General features: G+C 43.6%; 1 protein-coding gene across 1 annotated transcript in view; it reads left to right on the top strand.

Annotated features, from left to right (window-relative positions):
* The window catches only part of LOC121563461 (ankyrin repeat domain-containing protein 13B-like), a 32,590-nt gene that overhangs the window by 1,092 nt on the left and 17,049 nt on the right, over positions 1–14,449 (top strand). The window contains exons 2-3 of the mRNA XM_041875375.2: positions 11,190–11,325; positions 13,924–14,048. Coding sequence (XP_041731309.2) covers positions 11,190–11,325; positions 13,924–14,048 — 261 coding nt within the window. The remainder of the gene's footprint in view (positions 1–11,189; positions 11,326–13,923; positions 14,049–14,449) is intronic.

Genomic DNA, 14,449 nt, shown 5'->3' with positions numbered 1-14,449 from the left:
CAGTGATGGAAATTATACCAGTCTTGCCTCGGCTGTCAGAAGAGGATGTGTGGCTATGCCATGTTTACTATTTCTATGATATGTCCATTTCTACAGAATGAAATTGCATAGGCGTTCATGTATTCTTTCTGGGATGTACAGTCAGAACATTTTAGCCTGTTTGTCCATTTATTTGAACCCAGAAATATGAAGAACATGATGCATGCATACAATGAAAATAGGTACTACAGGACAGACTGATGGACACAAGGCATGACAGACAGACATCTGAAAAGTACTGTCTTAAATGAACAGTCAGTGCACCTCTGCAAGAATATGGAATATCTAACACATTACATAAGAGGTTTCATGCAGTTTCCCAGCCACACAGACAATTCAGTGGGATGAATAAGACGGAACTAAAAACCTCAGAACCCGCACACTATGCACAGATTTAATTCCAATTTCTTGTGAGGATCTGCATTATTTCAGTGCCGTATTATTTCCAGCAGGACTAATCACATGCGTTTCTAATACAAAGCATATCGTGCTATGAATTTAATATTGACAAGAAATGGTAAACAATGGTGAGAGTGCAGGTTTTAAATGACAGTAGACAGAAAGGCCAGTTCCCTGTTCTGTTGCTTATTATGCACCAGGTTGATGAGCAGTACAGGCCTCCCTGCTGTAACACTGTCACATCAACACAAGGGCTGTGGTTGTTTTTCACTCTGAATGTGATCCAAAGAAACGGTTTAAAGGGGAATATTTGCATGCCCTTCATATGTCCGGTCACTGTGACTGACAACGTGTATTTACATTTAGAAACATGTATAGGACATTTATAAGACTAGTTTACTCTCACTTACATCTCAGAACCTGACCCAAATGTCATACAATCTCAGTCATATTTAAATCCAAATCCAAATTCAATTCCATTCAAATAACTTTAGTTGACAGTACACACCGTTTAAACTTCTGGTAAATGCTCAGGCCTAGCACCTCTTGGCTTGGATGCAATGCTGTGCAGAGCACTGTGATGCTGGTGATGATTCAAGCCTGAGCCCCATTGATTATGACTATATGAAGCACCCCCAGTTGATGTAATTTACAGGGCGCTGACAGATACATCCTGGCCTCTCTTGGCAAAGCCTGCAGGCTTATAGAGGTGTGTTTATGGTTCCATCAGGGGAAGAGTTACACTGGCTGGCCAACTGTCTGTCTGGAACTCACAGTCTGACTTGCTGGCTGTATGGCCAGTCAAGTGTGCACATGTGTGTATTGGATATGACTGACTGGGGTTGCATATATGTCAAGGATCAATGGTATCTAAAGGAGTGCAGGACACAAGAAGTGCACAGGGTGTAGGGTGTAGGGAGCAAGTGCACACAGGGTAAAGAAGGCTTGCGCCTCACTGATGAAAGAACAGAGAAGTGCTGCACCCACAGAGAGAGAAAATGTTATTGGTACTTGTTATCAGTGTAACGACAGCACAGTGAAAAAGGAAAATGGGAAGGAGAAGAAGAAGCACATAAAAGAGATACATTGAGCAGGGAGGAGAGGGAAGAGGGGGAGGTCAATTTGCAGCTTTCTTTAAGCAGTGTCATCAAACAAAGCAGAGGGAGTCTGTGAAGAGAGAGAGCTGACAACAAGGTAGAGACAAAGAGGTTGTAAAGTAACATGAGGATGCAAGTGGGATAGTGACGAGAAGAAGGGAGGGATGAATAACAGCAGTGTGCAGCAGCATATCACTATATCCTGATCCAACCACTATATCCTGACCCCCCCCTCACTTCCCTCACTCTAAAGTGTACGATGCTCACAGGCTCATCTGGGCGCTCATGTTAACTCAGCAGTCTTAAATTCTGATGATATCATACTGGGTGGAGACAGGCCTCACAAATTACATTCAGTCTTCCTTCCTCGTTTGTCTCTGCTATACCATCTGTCTATCCCTGCCTGCAATCTACAGTCAATTTCCATGACCCAGTATACTGACCATCCATCCTCCCCTACGTCTGTTTCTCTCTGTTTCTCCCTCCCGCACCCATCGTATCTTAGTTTTCCCCTAACTCTCCCCTCTTCTTACCTCTACAGTGCAGTGAAACTCTACACTAATTGCAGCAGTGCAGTGTCACGAGGGATAGGGATGTGATTGGTCTAGATTTAGTTAAATTGTGGAAAGCTTTTAACGGAGAGAGAGGACAGAAACAGACAGCAGTACTCCTTGAAGATTGAAAAGATGTCCCTGCTAATATTGTGTTGCATCGTGTGCTGAAATGGAAAGGAGGAAATGAATGATACTTCGATGACCATATCTGATTTCATTACTGTCTGGCCTGCCATATAAATGGTTTGCAAACCATAATATAGGGACACACTTACAGTATATTTGAATGCGTACGCACACACACGCGCATGCACACACACACACACACACACAAAGAAACACACCTCTTGTAAATAGCTATGCATAAAACTCTGAGGTTAGTACTGAATTCAACCTTCAATTCTCCCCAGTTTTTTAAATTATTTTTTTATTTCACCTTTATTTAACCAGGTAAGCCAGTTGAGAACAAGTTCTCATTTACAACTGCGACCTGGCCAAGATAAAGCAAAGCAGTGCGATTAAAAACAACAACAGTTACATATGGGGTAAAAAAACATAAAGTCAAAAAAATACAACAGAAAATATATATACAGTGTGTGCAAACGTAGCAAGTTATGGAGGTAAGGCAATAAATAGGCTATAGTGCAAAATAATTACAATTAGTATTAACACTGGAATGCTAGATGTGCAAGAGATTATGTGCAAATAGAGATACTGGGGTGCAAAATAGCAAAATAAATAACAATATAGGGATGAGGTAGTTGGGTGGGCTAATTTCAGATGGGCTGTGTACAGGTGCAGTGATCGGTAAGGTGCTCTGACAACTGATGCTTAAAGTTAGTGAGGGAGATAAGAGTCTCCAGCTTCAGAGATTTTTGCAATTCGTTCCAGTCATTGGCAGCAGAGAACTGGAAGGAATGGCGGCCAAAGGAGGTGTTGGCTTTGGGGATGACCAGTGAGATATACCTGCTGGAGCGCAGACTACGGGTGGGTGCTGCTATGGTGACCAATGAGCTAAGATAAGGCAGGGATTTGCCTAGCAGTGATTTATAGATGGCCTGGAGCCAGTGGGTTTGACGACGAACATGTAGTGAGGACCAGCCAACAAGAGCGTACAGGTCACAGTGGTGGGTAGTGTATGGGGCTTTGGAGACAAAACGGATGGCACTGTGATAGACTACATCCAATTTCCTGAGTAGAGTGTTGGAGGCTATTTTGTAAATGACATCGCCGAAGTCAAGGATCGGTAGGATAGTCAGTTTTACGAGGGCATGTTGGGCAGCATGAGTGAAGGAGGCTTTGTTGCGAAATAGGAAGCAGAATCTAGATTTAACTTTGGATTGGAGATTCTTAATGTGAGTCTGGAAGGAGAGTTTACAGTCTAACCAGACACCTAGGTATTTGTAGTTGTCCACATACTCTAGGTCAGACCCGTCGAGAGTAGTGATTCTAGTCGGGTGGGCGGGTGCCAGCAGCGTTCGATTGAAGAGCATGCATTTAGTTTTACTAGTGTTTAAGAGCAGTTGGAGGCTACTGAAGGAGTGTTGTATGGCATTGAAGCTCGTTTGGAGGTTTGTTAACACAGTGTCCAATGAAGGGCCAGATGTATACAAAATGGTATCGTCTGCGTAGAGGTGGATCTGAGAGTCACCAGCAGCAAGAGCGACATCATTGATATACACGGAGAAAAGAGTCGGCCCAAGAATTGAACCCTGTGGCACCCCCATAGAGACTGCCATAGGTCCAGACAACAGGCCCTCCAATTTGACACATTGAACTCTATCTGAGAAGTAGTTGGTGAACCAGGCGAGGCAGTCATTTGAGAAACCAAGGCTATTTAGTCTGCCAATAAGAATGCGGTGGTTGACAGAGTCGAAAGCCTTGGCAGGTCGATGAAGACGGCTGTACAGTACTGTCTATTATCGATCATGGTTATAATATCGTTTAGGACCTTGAGCGTGGCTGAAGTGCACCCATGACCAGCTCGGAAACCGGATTAAATAGCGGAGAAGGTACGGTGGGATTCGAAATGGTCGGTGATCTGTTTGTTAACTTGGCTTTCAAATACTTTCGAAAGGCATGGCAGGATGGATATAGGTCTGTAACAGTTTGGATCTAGAGTGTCACCCCCTTTGAAGAGGGGGATGACCGCGGCAGCTTTCCAATCTCTGGGGATCTCAGACGTTACGAAAGAGAGGTTGAACAGGCTAGTAATAGGGGTTGCGACAATTTCGGCGGCTAGTTTTAGAAAGAAAGGGTCCAGATTGTCTAGCCCAGCTGATTTGTAAGGGTCCAGATTTTGCAGCTCTTTCAGAACATCAGCTGTCTGAATTTGTGTGAAGGAGAAGCGGGGGGGCATGGGCAAGTTGCAGCGGAGGGTGCAGAGTTGGTGGCCGGGGTAGTGGTAGCCAGGTGGAAAGCATGGCCAGCCATAGCAAAATGCTTGTTGAAATTCTCGATTATTGATTTATCGGTGGTGATAGTGTTTCCTAGCCTCATTGCAGTGGGCAGCTGGGAGGAAGTGCTCTTATTCTCCATGGACTTTACAGTGTCCCAAAACTTTTTGGAGTTAGTGCTACAGGATGCAAATTTCTGTTTGAAAAAGTTAGCCTTTGCTTTCCTTACTGCTTGTTCCTAACTTCCCTGAAAAGTTGCATATCGCGGGGGCTATTTGATGCTAATGCAGTACGCCACAGGATGTTTTTGTGCTGGTCAAGGGCAGTCAAGTCTGAGGAGAACCAGGGGCTATATCTGTTCTTAGTTCTGTCTTTTTTGAATGGGGCATGTTTATTTAAGATTGAGAGGAAATTACTTTTAAAGAACAACCAGGCATCCTCTACTGACGGAATGAGATCTATATCCTTCCAGGATACCTGGGCCAGGTCAATTAGAAAGGCCTGCTCACTAAAGTGTTTTAGGGAGCGTTTGACAGTGATGAGGGGTGGTCGTTTGACTGCGGACCAGTTACGGACGCAGGTAATAAGGCAGTGATTGCTGAGATCCTGGTTGAAGACAGCGGAGGTGTATTTAGAGGGTAAGTTAGTCAGGATGATATCTATGAGGGTACCCATGTTTACGGATTTAGGGTTGTACCTGGTAGGTTCGTTGATAATTTGTGTGAGATTGAGGGCATCTAGTTTGGATTGTAGGATGGCCGGGGTGTTAAGCATATCCCCATTTAGGTCACCAAGCAGTACGAACTCTGAGGATAAATGGGGGGCAATAAATTCACATATAGGTGTCCAGGGCACAGCAGGGGGCTGAGGGGGGTCTGTAGCAAGCGGCAACAGTGAGAGACTTATTTCTGGAAAGGTGGATTTTTAGAAGTAGAAGCTCAAACTGTTTGGGCACAGACCTGGATAGTATGATAGAGCTCTGCAGGCTCTCTCTACAGTAGATTGCAACTCCACCCCCTTTGGCAGTTCTATCTAGATGGAAAATGTTATAGTTGGGGATGGAAATTTCAGAATTTTTGGTGGCCTTCCTAAGCCAGGATTCAGACACTGCTAGAACATCAGGGTTGGCGGAGTGTGCTAACGCAGTGAATAACTCAAACTTAGGAAGTAGACTTCAGTTCACAAACATTGTTTGTGATATCCTAATCTATATCAACCATCCTGAAACACACTGCCCATAAGCAATTCCAGTTACCGTGCTGACATTTTGTATTGATGTTTGCTTAACCACATTATCTTGTTCTCATTTGATTATGCAAATCCAGGGTATTTTCATCTTCTATTCCATGAGGACACATATGAAGATCCTACCTTAGAGATAGGAGTAGGTTCCTACTCTCTTTGCATTGTGGTGAACTTTCCTCTATCCATAATTTCTCTATTCACAACTTCCTCCTCCCTTCACACAGAATATCATCTGTTGTCTCCTATCATTGAGCAAAGTAATACATGTTATTACATTAGTCTTATGGTGGTCTGACATGTGACAACAATGGTTACAAGACATGTTGCCAATATAATGCATCTTAAAAGTTTTAGTGATTTAACAGTAAAACTTGTAGCATAATGAATGTTTGACATTGGTTTAAAACGCTAACACAAGTGTGAAAACATCAATAGATGATTATGAGGTTTAGTGGTGATTCAGGTTAAACACTAAAGGCTGTAGCCTAATGGTTTGCCATTGGTTAGAATATTATCCCAAGTATAAATGTATAGGGGATCATTTTCTCCCCCATCCTTTAGTATGAGAGAGCTTAGAGTCTCTTCAGTAGGACATGTATCAGAGACTAGGGTTGTCTGAGGCACTGCATCACACAAGTTATCGAGGAGGAGGAGTGAGGAGGAGGGAGGGACCCACATATCTCTCCCCACCCTGCTTGTGACAGGTTCACTGACCATGGCAGAGTTATTTCACCCAGCTCCATCCTCCTCAATCCTCCTCCATCCTCCTCCAGTCCCTCTGCTGCTCTCACCTTGTCTCCGCCCAGCCGTCCCTCTCGCTCAAATTTACTGGGCTCAGACTCTCAGGCTCAAACTACTCACTCCTGCTCTGGCCTCCTTTTCTCTCTCTGCCCTGCATTTGGTGATAGAGGGATGGTAATAATATTCGTTATTTTGAGATATCTATAGGTCGATCACACACATGCATCTGATGGTGTGGTCTCGTTTGTTTACACCCCACTTACACCATAGTCTCGCATAGAGAATGACTGCATAAATATACATTATCCCAAGCTCTGTCATGTAGTCATGTACAACATTTGGCTATAACTAGGTTAGAACTCTCCAACACATATTGAAAATGGATCAATCACAGTTGTACATAATAACCTCCGAATTGAAAAAGGGTAACATTGAAAACAAGTTGATTTTTTTACCCCCTCCCAATGAGCACACATATGATTCTCATGCATGCACCCTCCACCCACCACAAACATATTTTGGTCTCCCATTGAATGATTGATGTTGGTTTAAGTAGCTGCCAGAGAACATTAAGGCAAAGCAGAGAGAGTGCAAGAGTAGATAGTCCAGACAGAGATGTCTATCAATTATGCAATTTCCACTGAGAGGGAGAGAGGGGAGGACCAAGGGAGGGACGGATGAAGAAAAGATGGATGAGAAGAGGGAGAGAGGGGAGGACCAAGGGAGGGATGGAAGAATGAAGGATGGATGGATGGAGCCAAGGATGGAGCTAATGAGAAAGAGAGAGAGCAGGCACTATGTCAGTGGATTTTGAGGATGAGCAGAGAGAATGGGAAGACCCAGTATGACATAATATCCTTACTGTAACCACCTGGGCCAGTTGATTCTGTAAGTGCCTCAGAGTAGGAGTGCTGATCTGGGATAAGGTTCCCCCAGGTGCATTTAATCTTATTCATTATGGTCTAAAAGGCAAAACTGATCCTAAATCAGCACCTATACTGAGACTCTAGCTAATGCCTGGCCTGTGAGTGTGGGTGTGTGGGTCTGTACGTGTTTGTGTGCTAGATAGTGGGGCTCTATTTGTGGGCTGTTTGTTGGTCAGAACCACATTGTTCACATGTGAATGAGTAAGTGTGCCACTGTGTTTCAGGGTTAATGTGTGCACTAGTGTGAAGACCTGAGGATGAGGAGGTGTGGACTAGGAGGTGACGTGTGTCTGTGTACCATAGCAGAAAAGTGTTATATTTGAGTATTTTGGTATAGCATGTCAGTTCTATACTGTAACTGAACAATAATGTTATAAGAGTGTTATTGTCAAGAGTGGTTTCCTTTTTTAATATATATTTTAAAAAATGTCTAATTTTACTGAATGGATAGAGAGAGAGGACTTGTGTCTGTGCGTGATTGCGTGTATGTTTTGTGTGAAAAAGTGGCTGCTGTCGTGTTTCTATTTGAGTGTCTCAATTGTGTAAAAATAACATCAGACTGGGTCAATGGGGGCCAGTTGTCTTAAACAATAGGAGTTTCCTGAACACTCCCTCTCTATTCTCTCCCTTACTTACCACACCTCTCCGCCTCATAGTCAAGCATTTCTTAGAAGGCTCTATGCTCTCATACTTAATTAGCTTTACACAACGGGTGGGTCTAATCCTGAATGCTGATTGGTTAAAACCGCATTCCAGCCGGTGTCTATTCCACAAATTACCACCGACTAAATCATGACGTTAAAATGCCTATTTACTCCATTTGACTGTGCAATCCACTGTCTCATCAGCCCAGCCAGGCACTTTATAAACTTGATCTCCACTATAAAAAGCATCTAGACATGATCTCACATTTCTTTTAAACTAACATTTAGTTTTCAACAGCTGAGATTTGTATAATCCTTGCTGTCTGTCTCTCCGACACTTGCAACATTGTTTCAATATTCAAATTAGATCCAGCTGTCACATAGTAATGAACGTGTTGTGGAGTCGGTACTGGAGTCGGGAAGAGACAGACAGGCAGGCAGCTTTTCTCAGCCAGTCGAAATCATGAATCAGCATCATTTTTATGGAATATATATATATATATATATATATATATATATATATACACAAAGACATATCAATAGAAAACAGGTAAAACAAAATGAAGTGCAGCTAGTTTGCAGTCTTTCCAGCTTCAGTTTGAAGTGATTGTGTAAGCTGTGTTGTTGGCTAGCTCCTCTGAACAACAGTGTCCTGACAAGAGAGCACATTTTCTATGCCAGGTGAAATCGCGCATCATTAGCTCATTGTTATGGATGTATCCAAATAAATGTCACTAGAAAACAGCTTAAACAAATGCAAATGCAGCTACTTTGCTGTTATTCTGGCTGCACTGTTTGACGTGAATGTAAGTTAGCCGTAGTTGGCTAGCTAGCAAGCAAGGGATAAGAATGTTGCCAGCCAGTATGGCAATAGAACATTTAGAACGAACGACTGGGTCGGATCCATAGATACAGAACAAAAATACTTAACAACTGGGTTGCGTCTCTGGCAACCGAACCGATAGAACGAACGACCAGCCGGCTTGGGTAGCAATGCTAGATTTGTGTCTGGACTATATCTTGTGGAAGGATGAAATATTATGAATAAACTCATCAAAATAAAGTTTTTAATGGAAATATGTAAGTCATTATTTGAATATGTTGGTAACCCGTTGTATAAAAGTGATAATGCCCTCGAAGCCGGTGTTTGGAGGATATATTGGCACGGTTTGCCGGCCAATAACAACACCCGTGCCAATATATCTTCCCAACACCGGCTTCTCGGGCATTATCACTTAAATATTGTAGCGAATGGTGACAGTGCAATGCCCCTTGTGGCTTTTGAACCTGTAGGCAATCTTGCTAACCTCTGGTCCAACACACTTGGAGAGGTTGTAACGAGCCTAGTTAGAAAACAATCGATACAATAGTCCCCCTCAAATCATTAGAATACTACCACAATCTTTTGCTGCTCTGCTCTTACTGTTGATGTACTTTTCACTGTTATCTGCCAGTTTCACTCCATCTTTCTTATCCTTTTTTTCCTTCCACCCATTCTCTCTCTCTCTCTCTCTCTCTCTCTCTCTCTCTCTCTCTCTCTCTCTCTCTCTCTCTCTCTCTCTCCTCAGTGTCATCCCCAGGGCCACTTGGAGGGCCCTACAAAGCCACTCTGACATCAATCACTCACTACCCATTATTCACTACACACACAGCTAACTCCACCACCACCCTCTCTATCTCACAGAGCAGCTGCCACCACTCAACCAGCCCTGTCAGCTCCAACGCATAGCACACCTTCCTCCTCCTTCTCTCCCACCTCTTCTTCTCATCCCTTGGTTGCTATAGCGATACACCTCTATTCCCTCCCTTTATTCCCACCAAACCTCGTCCTTCACCTCCGACAGTGCCTGTATGGATTCCTCCTCCTGTTTTTCCGCCATTCCATTCCACCTCTCCTCCCCGGCGCCCCCCTACTCCCTCTTTGGGATTAAGAGTCCCAGTTGTTGCTTACGATCAAGCGGTGGCGTCACTAACGCTAACGCTGGGCTTGCTAATTACAGAGCAGGGTGTGGCCTCCAGGGAGGCCCCTGGAGAGAGAGGGAGAGCAGCGGGGGAGATGAGGAGGCTTCACGTGGGAGGAGGGAGGCTGCTCCTGGTGAAAAACAACCCAGCATCATCCCTCTGATGTACTGTACAACACACTCCACAATAACACACTCCAAAGTACACTCGACACACCAACACCAACCGTCAGGGCTGCACTGACCTGCACTGGGGCACAAGCCCTCACACAACACAACACAACACAACACAACAGTGTGTGTACTTATTTCCAATGCAAATATGAATAGACACACAGCTCGGATGGAAGTGTACCATAAAGCAATTGCGCTTATTCACTGTTACAACCGCTCCTCCCCTCACAACAGCAAGCTCCATCCATCCATTTCCATGCGTTGTCATTTCATCGATATATTTTCCACATCCACCAATTAGGCAGATTCTGATTCCTCAGAGCGTCTCCTTGTGTGCGTCCCAAATGGCACCCCTTTATAGTGCACTACTTTGACCAGGGCTTGGTGGAAAGTAGACCACTATAGAGGGAATAATGTGCCATTTGGGACACAGCCCCAGTCGCTTTCTATCAGCCTCCCTCATTAGGATGCCAGCATGTGGTTTGTTTATTCTTGACCTTGGATCCTGCCAGGTGCTCTAATGAACTTTGTTTAATCACAGGCCAGAGACCAGATTTATAGACATAGAGACTTGCTGATTTAGACCAACTAGACTGCAGAGCAGAGAGACTACATCAAACACACTGCAGTAGGCTACTAGACAATGATAGCTACTGTATCAAAACTGAGGCAGGAAGAGGCTGAGACAGACAGAGACAGAGAGAGAGAGGGGGGGGGAGATCAAGTCAGATCAACTCTAGAGAATGACAGAGACATAACATCTAGACACGTATAGTGTAACTCACTATATAAAGCCGACCCGTCTAGAACACTGGCACTCCGGTCATGTGAGGATGTGATAGCTCAATTATCACCTGTCTCTTCTCCTTCCATCACTCTCTCCTCCACACATCCCTACCCTTTCTCTCTCTATTTTTCCTCTCTCTCTTTGCCAGATGAGCCCTGCACGCCATGCCATACAATGACCCCAATTCTCTCCTCTCCTCTTCTCTTCCCTTACACCCCCCCCTCAGGTAGATGTGGAGGCCCTGGACCCCCGGGGTCGGACCCCCCTCCACCTGGCTGTCACTCTGGGTCACCTGGACTGTGCCCACCTGCTCCTCCAACATGGTGCCGACGTCAGCAAGGAGAACCGCAACGGATGGACGGGTGAGACAGGGAGGGGTAGTAATAGTACGGTGGTGTAGTAATTGTAATAGTAGTAGTAGGAGTAGTAGGAGTATTAATAGTAGTAGTAGTTGTAGTTGTAGTAGTAGGTGTAGTATTAGTAGTAGTAAAAGTAGTAGTAGTCATAGGAGTAGTAGTAGTAAGAGTAGTAGTAGGATTAGTAGCAGCAGTAGTAGTAGTAGTAGTTGTTGTTGTTGTTGTTGTTGTTGTTGTAGTAGTAGTAGTTGTTGTTGTTGTTGTTGTTGTTGTTGTTGTTGTAGTAGTAGTAGTAGTAATAGTAGTTGTAGTAGGAGTAGTAGTAGTACTAGTAGTAATAGAAGTAGTAGTAGTCATAGGAGTAGTAGGAGTAGTAGCAGTATTAGTAGTAGTAGTAGTAGTAGTAGTAGCAGCAGCAGCAACAGTAGTAGTAGTAGTAGTAGTTGCTGTAGTAGTAGTAGTAGTAGTAGGAGTAGCAGTAGTAGTAGTAATAGTAGTAGTAGTAATAGTAGTAATATAAGTAGTAGTAGTAGGTGTAGTAGGAGTAGGAGGAGTAGTAGTAATAGTAGTAGTAATAATATAAGTAGTAGTAATAGTAGTAATAGTAATAGTAGTAATAGTAGTTGTAGTAGGAGTAGCAGTAGTACTACTACTAGTAGTAATATAAGTAGGAGTAGGAGTAGTAATAGTTGTAGTAGTAGTAGTAGTAATATAAGTAGTAGGAGTAGTAGAAGTAGTAGTAGTAAGAGGAGTAGTAGCAGTAGTAGTAGTAGTAGTAGTAGTAGTAGTAGTAGCAGCAGTAGTAGTAGTTGCTGTAGTAGTAGTAGTAGTAGTAGTAATATAGTAGTAGTAGTAGGAGTAGTAGTAGTAGTAGTAATAGTAGTAATATAAGTAGTAGTAGGAGGTGTAGTAGGAGTAGTAGTAGTAGTAGTAATATAAGTAGTAGTAGTAGTAGTAGTAGTAGTAGTAATATAGTAGTAGGAGTAGTAGTAGTGGTAGTAATAGTAGTAGTAGTAATAGTAGTAGTAGTAGTAGTAGGAGGAGGAGTAGCAGTAGGATTAGTAGTAGTAGTAGTAGTAGTAGTAGTAGTAGTAGTTGTAGTAATAGTAGTAGTAATATAAGTAGTAGTAGTAGTAGTAGTAGTATTAGTAGTAGTAGTAGGAGGAGGAGGAGTAGCAGTAGGAGTAGTAGGAGTAGTAGTAGTAATATAAATAGTAGTAGGAGTTGTAGTAGTAGCAGTAGGAGTAGTAGTAGTACTAGTAGGAGTAGTAGCAGTATCATTAGTAGGAGTAGTACTAGTAGCAGTATCGGTAGCAGTAGCGGTAGAAAACTTTATCATCCCTCAAGGGGAAATTGTTTTTTCAGCAGAATCATCCATAAAACACAACAGGCATGTGTACTGTGAAAGCATAGATACATTGGCTAGGAAAAGTCTAATAGTGACTCATCATTAAAGGCTGGAAGGATGTACTGTATATAATCTCTATAGAAATAGATTGAGGGGATTGGATTCTACAAATAGGAACCATTTGTTTGTGGATTGATGGGGAGCCAGATGGCCGTAGTGGCTGGATCTAGTCAAGTAATTAGGCACACTTGCTTTTAAATGCACTTATTGATTATTTTAAATGAAATTGAAATTGATTGGGTAGGTTAGTCAGAGTTTCCTCAGAGAGTTGGTTAGTCAGAGTTTCCTCAGAGAGTTGATTGAGGACTGTGGCACTGGGAAGGGACCTGTATAGTATAGTATAGTATACTATAGTATAATGTAGTGTAGTATAGTGTATAGCACAGCACAGTATAGCATAGTTCAGAGCAGCACAGTATAGTACAGCATACACTCACTGGCCAGGTTATTAGGTTCACCCATCTAGTACCGGGTCGGACCCCCCTTTGCCTCCAGGACAGCCTGAATTCTTCAGGGCATGGAAACGTTGCTCAATTGGTATCAAGGGTATCAAACATTCCCCACACCATTACACCACCGCCACCAGCATGTACCGTTGACACCAGGCAGGATGGGGCCATGGACTCATGCTGCTTATGCCAAATCCTGACTCTGCCATCAGCATGACGCAACAGGAACTGGGATTCGTCAGATCAGGCGATGTTTTTCCACTCCTCAATTGTCCAGTGTTGGTGATCGCGAGCCCACTGGAGCCCACTGGAGCCCACTGGAGCCCGCCTGTTAGCTTGCAAGATTCTTTCCATTCTCCATTGACCTCTCATCAACTAGCTATTTTCGCCCACAGGACTGCCGCTGACTGGATGTTTTTTGTTTGTCGCACCATTCTTGGTAAACCCTAGACACTGTCGTGTGTGAAAAGCCCAGGAGGCCGGCCGTTTCTGAGATACTGGAACCGGCGTGCCTGGCACCGACGAGTCTACCACGCTCAAAGTCGCTTAGCTCACTAGTTTTGCCCATTCTAATGTTCAATCGAACAGTAACTGAATGCCTCGATGCCTGTCTGCCTGCTTTATATAGCAAGCCACGGCCACGTGACTCACTGTCTGCAGTTGCGAACCATTTTCGCAAACCATAGACTGGCCTCTGAGGATGTGTGTCTATATGTAAGGTGAAGATTGCCTTTTTCTCTCCCATAGTGCTCCAGGAGGCAGTCAGCACACGAGACCCAGAGCTGGTGCGCCTAGTTCTGCATTACCGTGATTACCAGCGGACCACTAAGAGACTGGCGGGAATCCCTGTCCTCCTGGAGAGACTGCACCAGGTGAGAGGCACTGACACCGAACACAAGTACAGAGCACAACAGCAACTTCAGACTACAGACATTTAGAAAACACTTGTAGATATACAATACCAGTCAAAAGTTTGGACACACCTACTCATTCAAGGGTTTTTCTTTATTTTAACTATTTTCTACATTGTAGAATAATAGTGAAGACATCAAAACTATGAAATAACACATATGGAATCATGTAGTAACCAAAAAGTGTTAAACAAATCCAAACATATTTTATATATGAGATTCTTCAAAGTAGCAAACCTTTGCCTTGATGACAGCTTTGCACACTCTTGGCATTCTCTCAACCAGCTTCACCTGGAATGCTTTTCCAACAGTCTTGAAGGAGTTCCCACATATGCTGAGCACTTGTTGGCTGCTTTTCCTTC

This window comes from Coregonus clupeaformis, chromosome 5, assembly GCF_020615455.1.
Source record: "Coregonus clupeaformis isolate EN_2021a chromosome 5, ASM2061545v1, whole genome shotgun sequence".
Classification (NCBI taxonomy): domain Eukaryota; kingdom Metazoa; phylum Chordata; class Actinopteri; order Salmoniformes; family Salmonidae; genus Coregonus; species Coregonus clupeaformis.
Note: the sequence above shows the minus strand (reverse complement) of the source record. Positions and strands in the feature narration are given on the sequence as shown.